The following is a 12,352-nucleotide window of genomic DNA, read 5'->3' on the forward strand; positions in this document are numbered from 1 at the left end:
GCATTTGCGGAAAGGCAATGGAAATGGGAAGGAAGTCAGGAAACCACAGGGGGAAACTAGGGAAAGTGGTGAAAGGCTGGGGGTGGTGTCATCGCCACCTGCTGTGTGTATAGTTTACGCTTAAATAACTCACAGCTGTGCATAATTCAGACTGAAGACTTAGCACAAGCCCCCTTTTTCTGGACATGGACATGGAAATCCGAAATCGGAAATCGTAGGGTGGGAAGCGTCGCAGGGACTAGGATGCAGGAGTGGGAGTAGAGGAGCTCCATTAGACGAGACTGCTGCAAAACTGAAAAGCCATCATCATACGTTCTTGGGTGAAAGGGGATTGCTAGAGTGGAAGTGCTGGATTTAACCGGGTTAAGTGGAAGTTCCTGCAAATGGAGACAGCCAAGATTTGGGAAATTATGGTATATGCGAAGTCTCGAGAGCTTCGCTGCCATTGAATAATCCCATGAACTCCACAAAGATCGTTGAGATCGCTTTCATTCGCAGAGCAAACTAAACTGACAGCTTTATTAAAGGCAAGACTCTGTGCTATTCCTTTAGTCAGTCAGATTGTTGTGTATTCCGTTTTTTGTGCCTTGGGGTTGGGGCTTGGAGTTTTCGGGGCAAAAGATGAGTGACCATAATGGAAATCAAACCAGAAAGCCAAACATTTGCCAAGCTGTCGTGTTACTAAGTGCGTTAAAGCAGCTCAAAGAGAAGTGAAAATAGAGCTGGCAGAAAGATGGGATCCTTTTATGATTTTGCATTCCCCAACGCGGCCATTAGTACCAAGTATTTTCCCTGGCTTGCCTCGTTTTCGTAGGCTCCTCTGAGAGAAAGAGAGAGTGAGATATAGAGTGTCTTTTGTCCTTTTGTCCAACTGCTTGTGGCGCTTTCGCAATTTGATTTATGTGTTGCCCCCAAAACATTCATTAAGATATAATCATAACGCATAGAAAGCGCACACAAACAGGATGAGTATGGCTATGGGTGTATAAATATAGATATACGTTCGTCGGATATGTACGTATGTATATGTGTACGTTCATCTATCTCATATATCAAAATGTCCTTGTTTTATATGCGTCTGTGTGTATGTGTGTGTTTTCACTTCTTTTCAGTCGCTTACTGTTTTTGTGGCATCATCAGTGGCGCAAACAGCGTTGCAAATTTGTAGGCACATTTTTTGGCCATAAGATTTCATTAGATTCACATGACCAGAAGATATAATGAGGTTTGGGCCCCATCTGTTTTGCCTGCAGTGCAAAACTGGCTGCAATGAGTGCCAAATCAGGCTAATGGCCCACATCGTTCGGACATTTGTTCCTATTGTCGCTTTGATTAAAGAACGGAGGTTCTTTAGAAGTTCTCGAGAATTTCAATTTAATTTCTTTGACAACAAGAAATATGTCAACCTAAACGGTTATTAAACTATAAATGCAAAAATATTTAATTTAATAAACATTTTGCAGCTTACTTTAGTGGTAAAAAAAGTATTCAATATAATTTTCCATTGGGTCGCTGAAAATCCTATAAATGCAGCAGAAAACTTAATAAATTTATAAACTTCAGGCGAACATAAACTTTTACTCTATTAAATCGTGCCCGTTGTTGATTATTTCTGTTGCTCATTCTAATTTTAATTTCCTGTCTGCAGTTTTCCCCTACCTCCGCCTTTTTCCCCCGACACCATCAGGCTGCAAAAATGCAAAATAATTAGAAATGTCCCCACCCACATGAAAGTTGAGTCAAAAGTTCAGTTTGTTGTGCGTGCCTCAGACGGAGACTCATTTGCATGGCTACCAAATAAATAAACAAATCATACACAAACACAATTTAATTCTACATATATTTATACATATACATATACGCTGTTTACGCTCCGAGTTTCCTGTATTTTGAAATAGGTATCACCAAATGATTTACTAAAGTCGGGAAAGGTGAAAAATTACTTGTTTATAGTAGATTAATAATAGTAATTGTGAAAGTAGTAAATACATATTTAATTTTTTAATTGCATGACATGTATATTGCATAAATGCAGTAAACATATGTAGTAAATTCTGAATTTGTCACTATTTTCCAGTTGTGACTAATTTTCTTTTATTTTTACCATTTCTGTGTATTTCAATCAAATTACTCTATAACTCAAAGCCTGATTTCGCTTCAATCGCAATGACATTTCCTATCTTTTCTCCCTTTGACTTTCTTTTGTATTATTTCGAATAAATAAACTTTTACCAATGTTGACTAATCGAAATCCATTTCCATTTGTTTATTTTCAGGTAAGTTCAGCCCTTTTGTGCAATTTATGCGAGTGAATTATATTGCAAATACGGTTTAGGCTAAGATATGGTAAGGAATCTGTTATCTATGACTTCTTTCGGGAATTTCCCTGTTGTTTTTCAAGGGGTTGTGTTTGAGAAGAAAAAAGGGTTGAAGATATTCCGCATTTCGTTGTAGTTTTTTCCGTCCTCTTGAGAATTGATGTACTCCACCGTCTTGGGGAAAACCCCTTCTGGCAGCTTTTCCCACCACGTTGTAACTGCAGAAGCTAAACCAATATTATTTCTGCCTTCTATCTATCCTTCTTCGTCACCCCTTTCCCCGAAATTTTCTCGGCTGCACTTTGTCTTTGGCTTCTCTTTACTTGATTTTTCGGTCAGTGGCAATTGGCCGTCCGACGGAAGTAGTTCCCCACCGCCCCTTTCTCTGCCCCTCTGCCGACGTCCTTTTTCGTATAATTTTCCGGCTGTTTTCACGTTGCAGGAAACCCGTGAATTTCGCGTTGAATTGGCCGGTCGAGTGGGAGAGCGGGTGCTGAAAATTTGGGGGAGGTCGTGAAAATGAATGTCGTATTTGTTAAGCCCCACCCACTCATTTCCAAGCTTCGCTTTTCTGTGCTAATTTCTGCTCCAGTTACGCGGCGGGCAAATTGGTGAGCATTTTGCGGATGGGATGGAGTGAATGGCTGGGCCCCAACTCTCCAGCTTATTAAATATAATTCACATGGCATGGCCAGAAAGTCGTCAAACAACAATGAATGCTGAAAGAGAAACCGCAACGAGTTAATTAGGTGGCTTAAACAATCGAAACTTAAATTGTGCGAGAAGGGCAGGGTCAAAGGTTAATGGGAAAACGAAGGCATAAGCAGTGCAACTGTTGAGTGGTCCAAAGTTTTCCATCTCATTCTCAATTTGCAATGAAGCAAAACCACCAGCAAGAAGCTGTCACGGCCAAAAACTGCATTTGCACAAAGTGCGAACCGAGAAAATCGCATGCGTGCTCTCCCTTCTTACACTAACAAAAATAAAAGACAACTTTCCATAGCATTTCAAGTTTTGTTATTAATTCGAAGATAAGTTTTAACTATAAATCCAATTATAAATGTTTAAAATGTACAATTAAGTATGTTTATATGCCATGAAATAATAACAAGTTTTTAGAACTATCGATTTTCTGAAAAAAACTTGAAACTAACTTTGGTTGCGTGTGGTTCATTCGATGCTCCAAATATCTAGTATATCATGGCTTCCTCTTCTAAAGAGTTTTAAATCGTGCAAAAATATGTAAAATATTTTCCACCAGCCTTAACCAGGTCTTAATCAATAAACGAAGTTTAATGTGACTTTTTCAGAAATCATGCTATAAATCATCGTTTAAACAATCAATTAAATGAACGGCAAGTAGACATGCAATTTTTTGTATCACGTCGAATCAAATAAATTATGTGGAATGGAAATGCCGATGATTGTGATTGCATAAATATTTGCACTTGAATTAAGATGGAACGATAGATTATGTTAAATTGTTCATATAAATGGGCGAATAAAAAACCATATTTCGAACTTTAAATTCCCGCAGTCCGCTTTTACGTCCGACATGATTTATTCTCAAATTGTTTTTTCTTTTTTATTTCGAGTGGCCAATCGTTCTTTTTTTTTTCCTCTCAGTGAGCTGCCGCCATATCTGTATTTTTTTTAATGCATGTTGAAAAGGGCTTGCAGGCGTATTGCGGGCCAAGGGGGCGTGGCAATGCAGGGTACATGGCAAGCGCAGTCATTGCGGCTAAAGCGGTTTCTGCGGTTTCCGGCAGCCGCAAGGCAGCTTCCTCTGCCCCTCTCGCTCTGGCGCTGATGCTCCATCTCCGTCCCACTTGGCCGCAAACTGCTTTTGGTCGTCGCCTTTGGCGTCGCCTGGCGCTGCATTGATAAAACTGACCTGGGGGGATAGGGGTGTACTATGGTTGAAGGGGAAACGGGACAGAAATGGGTTAAAAGTTAAGGGGCGTTGCATGCCCCAGCCGCAGTAAAACAGTTGCAGCTACTGATACAGAAAACCAAAAAGGGGGGTGAGGGGCCCACTCACCGATGCGAAATTTTAACAAGATTTCCACAGTTTTGTTAAGGGACAACAAATTTGATTAAATTTGTCTTGGGGCCAAGGGGAAAATTTGGTGTGCTGCCATTTCCCTGGACACTTAAGCTCTCTCTAAATTGTAACACTTTTTATTGGGAAAACAAAAACCCTGGCAAAACATTGTATTTTGTTATAGTTATCCATATAGTCTGGATCAATATGCTTTAAACGTACTTCCTGCAAGACTTCAACAAAACATCAATCTGTAAATCAAATGTAAAATGCACCGAAGTAGTGAATTGAGTACCTTGTGTTGTTTTCTACTTGAATTGTATTCTGCAATTGCAATTCCCCCTTCCGTTGATTTTTCATCCTATTTTCCTATTGTAGTTGTGCTTTTCCTTTCCTCTCCTCCTTTAGTGGATTCCCCACTTCTTTTGCTCGTTCTCAACCCATTTCATATCCCTTACTTTTCTGTTCACTCCACACACACACAAAGATATGAAAAGAGTTTTCCTTGGGTTTTCCTGCCACTCAGCCACGCCCACCATTTACCCGGTCCCTCGCCCACTTTCGTGTGGTGTTTTTATGTGTCTTTGTTGTTGCTCATTCCGTTGTTGTTTCATTAGATCATTTGAAATTGTATGCCAAGGCGTTGTTGTTGCTTATTTGCATAAATATACATACATGTCAGCATATTAAAGCAGTTGGTTGCTGAGTGTATATAGCCATTAGCCACGTGTGTGTGTGTGTGTGTGGTTGTGTGTGTAAAAGGAAGCCCGAGTTTTGCATGGGGAAATTGAAACAAATCTTGAACAATTCAGCTAACTTTTTTGTTGTTACCTTTTACCACTGAGGCGTAAGTTATTAGGACCCCGAAAATGACTGCCCCGAAAAGTAGGCAATCCAAAATGCAGAAACTCCGAATGTGGCTAATGTGGCACACATACCAACACAAAAATCCCACCCATACATACACACTTTGCCTGCACTTTGCAACCCCCATCCCCATCAACCGGGAATGCCCGACATTTAGAGAATGCAATTCGAATTTAAAGGCTTTAAAGCCCCCACTAAACTAAAAGTGGGTGGGCGTGTTTTGTTGCCTCCTGGTTTATGATGCGGCCCGAACGGCACGTTTAAGCAATTGCAAAACTTTTTATGGAGTTTTTTTCCTCCATGTCGTAGCCTCAACATGGCCACATAGTCGTAGTGCGACTGCTGTTCGTGTTTGGGTCAGTTTTTCGGCTCTTGGCAGTGGATCAAAAATAAATATATATAGAGCAACTCTGAGCTAACAAAATGAACCAGTGCAACGAGGAAATATGTTATTAATACAGACTAACAATCGATTTACATGCATATACAGAAAGTTACATTTGAAAATTGGTAACTAATAAGCAAGATTTTATACATCTATGCTTATAATGCTTATTATCCATGGCAATAAGGTTTAATTTTGCATAAAATGATGGTGTATCCAATAACGGTTTATCTCAACTTTTTCATTCATTTTGCTAAATTTAAGTAGCTCTTTTGTCTCCAAATTGTTAATCCCATTAGTAATTAATTGACCGCTTAGATTGGCAATGCAATCGAAATTTGCCATTTAATTGTTATAATTTTTCGTTCAATTCCATAAATTATAAATCATTAGGCGCCCAACAACACCCCGCCCCGCCGAAACCGACCCCCCGCACCGTTGGCAATTATTTCAGTTTCACTCCGCCATTAATTATTTCATTTTTGTGGCTTCCATCTAATGAAATTGCAATAATAACGATTGCCGCAGTTTGCGAGCCACTGCAATGGCCTCACAACTGTTATCGCTCCGGATGGAGCGGTGGGTCTACGGTATTAATCTTTATGGTTACCGGAGGTTTGGGTTCGGGGGGGGTCGAAGGTCCGTGCTCCGGGGTGTCCGGGTGTCGTTGGTCAGCAGCGTTACGAGTCGTAAAAACCAACTAACGATGGTCCACGGCAGAGCTGTAAACTTTGACCTCAAGTTACATTCTCTGGTGTTTTGTACACCCTATAACTATGGAAATATTGCTACACAATAGAAATTGGATATTGAGCATATTGTTTTTGATTTGAATGGAAATAGCTCATTGAACCTTAAGTCAATAAAGGATTTGATGTTTTACCTTCATCTTTAAAAGAATATTTCGTATTTATAGGGTATCCATGGTTTGCACCAATTTGATACGCGTTTCGGCCATTTGCCTTCTAGCCAAGCTAAACAACAAAAAGACAAATAAAAATTGTTGGGCTTTGCTGCTCGCTTTGCGTTTGGCATCTGTCAAAATGGCAGCCAACTTGGTGGGTGGGTTGGTTGGTTGGTGAAATTATGGCCGGTTAGTGGGTGGTTCGAGGCATTTGTAGTGGGTGGTGCTGTCACGCAAACGTTTGAGCAGAAAATGACGGTGTCGTTTGCCCTTCCCGCTGAATATGGACCTTCCTCCTTCTCCATCTCCATTTTTTCTCTCTCTCTTTCGCTTCGTTTTGCCGGTTTTGTGTTTATAAACGAGTTTTGCATTAAATTTTACAACAGCAGCAACAATGGCATCGCACGCACACAAAATGGAGACATCAACGTGGCTATATCTCGGTGTGTGTTTGAGACAGGTGAACGAACGTACCCATTGCCATCTTGGCCATGACAGCTCCCAGTTGCCTTCTCTGCGTTTCAACTTTTCCTTCCCTCGTTGCGCTGATTTGTCAGGGTATAAAACGGGGATATACATATAAATGTTATGACTTAATAGCGGCTGCAGAACGAAATCATCATTTTCTCGGCTCCCAGTTTCCTTGAGCTTCCCTTCTGGATTTGGCTAAGTGTGCCATGTCAAGTGGCCAAATCAACAGATTGCCATCCCTCACATATGCATACGGTACGTATACGTAACATGTGAGTTGACGGGTATGGAAAACTGAATGGCACCTTGGCAACAATCTTCCATCAGTTCTATCAATCGATAGCAAATTAGACATCTAGTGCAGGAGTAAAGTTTCCCCCATCAAAAGTAACAAAATCTGTGAGCAATACTGTAATGGGTATAAATATAGACGAAAGGCAAGCAGCGGATAACTTACAAGTTGCTATATCTAAAACCATACACTCATGATCCAAATTGACTTGACTGGAAAATAAGGGCACTATCAGCATCGAAAGTAGAGTGGAGCCTATTGAGCGGCGAAAGGAAATCGAGGGAAATTCTACTTGGCTGACAATTGAACTGACTTAATTCACTGACTGCAGTTTCGAACAATTGGCCAGTGGAAATCGACTTTATGAACCCTCGGCCATGCATCAAAAAAGCAGCCCCACCATCTCAGTCAGCACCTTCGACCTTCTGCTGGGCATTTGGCTCTCAGTTTTTCTGGCTTTCAAGCCTCGTCCTGTGTTTCCTTTCCCTTTCTTTTTGTCCCTCCCTGGGTTTCTTTTTGTTTTTTTTGTTTTGTATGGTTTATGGGCAGCAACTGAGGGACTACGGCAGTTTTGCATTTGCCAGCAGTCCACACGCACACACACACGCACACACACACGCACACACACACACGCAGACGACAGCTGTGTGTGTCATGTCCAGAGCCATAAATCATTTATTTGAAAATTGCTATTGTATTGCGGTTTAATAGCATGTGATCATCATCATCAGCAGCAGCCACACGAGCGCCACCTTGTGGACAGTGGCACACACTACGTGTCGTATTCATAGCCAACTTGCATCGTTACATTTAATATCCCAGAAATCGGAGAAGGGTCTGTGAGGTACACGAAAGGTCGGTAGTATGAAAATGCGGGCTCGCATGGCCCATCATGCCCATTAATTATAATGCCGCAGCGGCGACTGTCGGAGGGGTCTCAGCCGACTTCCGTTAGGCCCAGGAACACGCCCCCTACGCCCAGTGCCCCAAAAAGCAATGCCACTACCACCCACTCACTCAGAGAAACATATGCCGCACGTTCGGTGCCTTTGTCGCCTTTTTGTGTCGTGTTGTGGCAGTGATTTTCCTGCCTCGATTTTCCCGCCGGGGTAACGAGGTCATTTGGCAATATACCAACACAAACAAAAATTATGTTATTGGTCAATGTATTTATGAGTACGCCAGGCTCTGGCCCCTAAAAACACAACTCTCCGTTATACGGACAACAGACAACAGACAACGGACACCGAACACCGGACTCCAAAGGTACATATACATATGTACGTATGTATGCATGCCGCTCTGCGAAAATTGCACGAAAATTGGAAATTTATTGCCAAGCCCACACAAACACACACACAAATACAGACAAACACACACACGCAAGATAACGAGTGAAAGAGGAGAGCAACCAACATGCGCTAATGACATTGTGCTGTGGTTTGTCGCCCCTTTCTTCTGAGCCCCGCCCCCAATCCGCCCCTCATTTTGCTCCATGAGTGCGATTTCGATTGGATTTCCTTTGCGTTCCATCTACAACACTGATGAAAACCACAAATTCTGATCCAGATTCCATCAGTGGAACGAGCCGTCCACATCCCGAATTATTGCGTCTTGCCTCAAAACGAACGAAAGTTTCGTTATAATTTGCATTCATATTTCTGTTACTGTATACGAGAAATAGGTTATTGCTCCTCAATTAAATCTACTTCCTTTGAGAATTGCTTTTGTAATCGAATAACTTCAGCTCCAGGAATTTCCTAACATGTTTAATTTGACTTTGCTTGCCGACGAAATATGAAAACCGGATAATAGAATATTGTCATAGGAAATATACGTATTCATTGAGCATATGCTAGGTATCAGAATGGTCGAGTACTTTGTGTTCCTGTTGCGTGGCCTGACGAATTTCCGATTAGACACACACCTGACTTGATTGAAAAACATGAACAAAGTAAATCAGTCATTGAAATCATGCACTTAAGCTACCTGACAATACTCACCGCCCTGTTTTTCCACCTAGAGGCTAACAAAACCGCTGTCGGTCGCCTTCCAAAGTGGTTGGTACCGCTTAGCTATCGCGTGGACATCGTGACGCGGATCAACCAACCCTATCAGCCCTTCGGCGGTACGGTGGTTATTGATCTGAGATCGGAGAGATCTACAAAGAAAATAGTGCTTAATTCCCACGATTTGGCGATCGGCAAGCGAAGGGCGGTGACATTGTCTGCCAAGAATGGCAACTCAGTGCCGGTTAGCAGTATAGAGATGGACATTAAACTAAGTCGACTGACTGTGTCCTTAAAGAGACCACTCAAGGTCAACGTCACATACTCCATGCGGGTGGCATTTACTAGTGTTTTGAGAAGTGACCACACTGGATTCTATAGCAGCAATTATGTGGATCATAATACTACTTTAACCCAATGGCTGGCGGCCACCCAATTTGAACCGAACCACGCCCGCGAGGCTTTTCCCTGCTTCGACGATCCCATTTTTAGGACACCCTTCAAGATCAATCTGGCACATCCGTATCTGTACCGCGCTCTTTCCAACATGCCCGTCCAGCGGACCATTCGCCAGTGAGTAGAGGTGTTCCGCAATGAAACTCAAATGTACTGTATTCCTATCGTCTTAATACCTGAAGTGCCAGCCTGAAGGACTACGTGTGGACGCAGTTCGTCGAGAGCCATCCGATGCAAACGTACCTGGTGGCCTTCGTGATCAGCAAGTTCGATAGGCCTGGTTTCACGTCCAGCGAGCGATCGGATTGTCCAATTAGGACGTGGGCACGTCCGGATGCACTGTCGCAGACTGAGTTCGCCAACATGGTGGTGGCACCGCTGCTATCCTTCTACGAAGATCTCTTTAACAGTACCTACCGGCAGAAGAAGATCGATTTGGTGGCTCTTCCAGATTTCACCTTTAAGTCGAAAGAGAACTGGGGCTTGCCAGCCTTCGCGGAGGAATCCCTTTTGTACGATAGCCAACGGAGTTCCATTGACGATCAACAGGGCGTGGCGCGTGCGGTGGCTATGATGGTGGTGAACCAGTGGTTCGGCAATCTGGTCTCCGTCGCCTGGTGGCATGAGATCTGGCTGAAGAACGTCTTTGCCCTGTATCTCTCGCGTTTTGGTGTGCACTCACTGCGTCCGGAGTGGGATTACCAGGAGCGCCACGCCCTCCAGCTCTACCTCTCGGTCCTCGACTACGATGCCCATGTTAATACTGATCTGGTGACAGCATCGGTGCCCGATGAGAGCCACATTTGGGCGGCGTACAATGAGATTGGGGAGCGCAAGGCAGCCGTGCTCTTCGAGATGCTACACCGCGTCATGGGCGAAGAGGCATGGCTGACGGCACTGCGTCGCTATCTGGTTGTCTATGCCAATCGCACTGCCACATCCTCTGACTTTTGGGATCTCTTGCAACTGCAGGTAGACCGCAATGGACGTTTGGGCAAGGGTCTGAACATCACTGGGATCATGAAATGCTGGCTAGGGCAACCGGGATATCCCTTGGTCACCGTTACCCGGAACTACGAGGATCGTACGGCTATCGTAAGTCAACAGCGCTTCTTCATCACTCCCCAGTTCCGAAACCGCTGGGCCAGGAGTCCTTGCTGGTGGGTTCCGCTCAGCTATACCTGCCCCAGTTGCCAACATTCGGAAATCATCTCCTTCAGCCGCTGGCTTACATGTCCGATTTCTAAGCCTTCGAGTAAATCTAATACCGTTATATTGGGGAAACTGGAGGCGGAGCCTGAGGACTGGATACTGTTCAATGTCCAACATACGGCTCCATTCCGCGTGAACTATGACCTCCGCAACTGGCAGCTGCTCAACAAAACGCTCGCTGATCCCAATAAGTTTCGTCTCATACATCGTGTAAACCGCGCCCAGTTGGTCGACGATCTCTTCAGCCTCGCCTGGAGTGGCGATATCGAATATGACATGGCCCTGGGCATTCTCGGCTATCTGGAGCACGAGGACGAATTCGTGGTCTGGGCAGCAACCGAGATAAACTTCGAGCGTATCAATAACGTAGCGAAGAGGAACTCAAACTACCTGATCTTTAAGGTGGGTTTATGGGGCTTATAAGGTGGATCTTTAAAAGGCATAAATCAGTGTGCTTGCATTGTCTCAGACCTTTATGCGCCTCCTGCTGGAGCGGCAGTTCAAGCGGGTGCTATCCTCGGACTTGACCAGTTCCTCGGGCAACATGACCCACCGCCCCGTCATCATCAGACTGGCCTGTGAGTACGAGCTGCCCGCCTGTGTGAGTCTCGCCCGTCGGGAATTCAAAAAGGGAACGCCGGAGAAGGGCGGATGGATGACCATCCAAGAGCGAGAAACGGTCGTCTGCACGGCGGTCAAGTTCGGCACTGAAGGGGACCGGGATACGGTGGAGTCGATGTACAAACGCTCGAACTTTGCCGCCGAAAAGGAATCACTGCTGACCGCCTTGGCCTGTTCGCGGAATGTCTTCGCCCTGCAGAGAGTCCTTATATGGACTTTTGAGAGCTCGGGAGTGCGAAAGCAAAACGCCAGGCGAACCTTCAAGGCTGTTGTCTCTAACTCCATGGGCTATCGATTGGCCAAGAAGTACGTGTCCGTCAATATGCAGAACATTCGCAATTAGTAAGTGCCGGACAAGTCGATGAAATATTATTCTTCTGATCGCCCAAAGTTGCAGCAACTCAACCGACAAGGTTGTAAATCTAATGACACCCCTAATTGAATGTCTATCCACTCCGAAAGAACTGCTCTACTTTAGCAAATTCTTTAAGGAGATCCTGCGCGACATGAACGGCAGTGAGCGGCTCATCAAGATCCTGCTGGAACGGGGCAACGATAACATCCACTGGCAGCGCACCAAGTTTCGCCCCATGTTGCAGGCCATTCGGGACATAATTCTGTGGCGGAGTCGGACGAAGCGGATACTCAAATAAAAGATTGTTATCCCAATCCAAATCTTAAATGTTAAAGTCAATGGTCACACAATCAAAGCTACTTTTGGATTCTTCAGATCGGTTAATAAGCCGTACAAAACAGTCTTTATTTTATCTGTG

General features: G+C 44.0%; 2 protein-coding genes across 8 annotated transcripts in view; both read left to right on the plus strand.

Moving 5' to 3' along the window:
* Nucleotides 1-12,352, plus strand: part of LOC117146585 — a 78,239-nt gene that overhangs the window by 20,705 nt on the left and 45,182 nt on the right. The window lies entirely within an intron of this gene.
* On the plus strand, nt 9,256-12,326 carry LOC117146588 (aminopeptidase N). Its single transcript, XM_033312909.1, has 4 exons — nt 9,256-9,863; nt 9,929-11,360; nt 11,428-11,921; nt 11,971-12,326. Exons 1-4 carry the CDS (start codon nt 9,256-9,258, stop codon nt 12,230-12,232), a joined length of 2,796 nt encoding a protein of 931 aa, XP_033168800.1. The 3' UTR covers nt 12,233-12,326.

This window comes from Drosophila mauritiana, chromosome X (genome assembly GCF_004382145.1).
Source record: "Drosophila mauritiana strain mau12 chromosome X, ASM438214v1, whole genome shotgun sequence".
NCBI lineage: Eukaryota > Metazoa > Arthropoda > Insecta > Diptera > Drosophilidae > Drosophila > Drosophila mauritiana.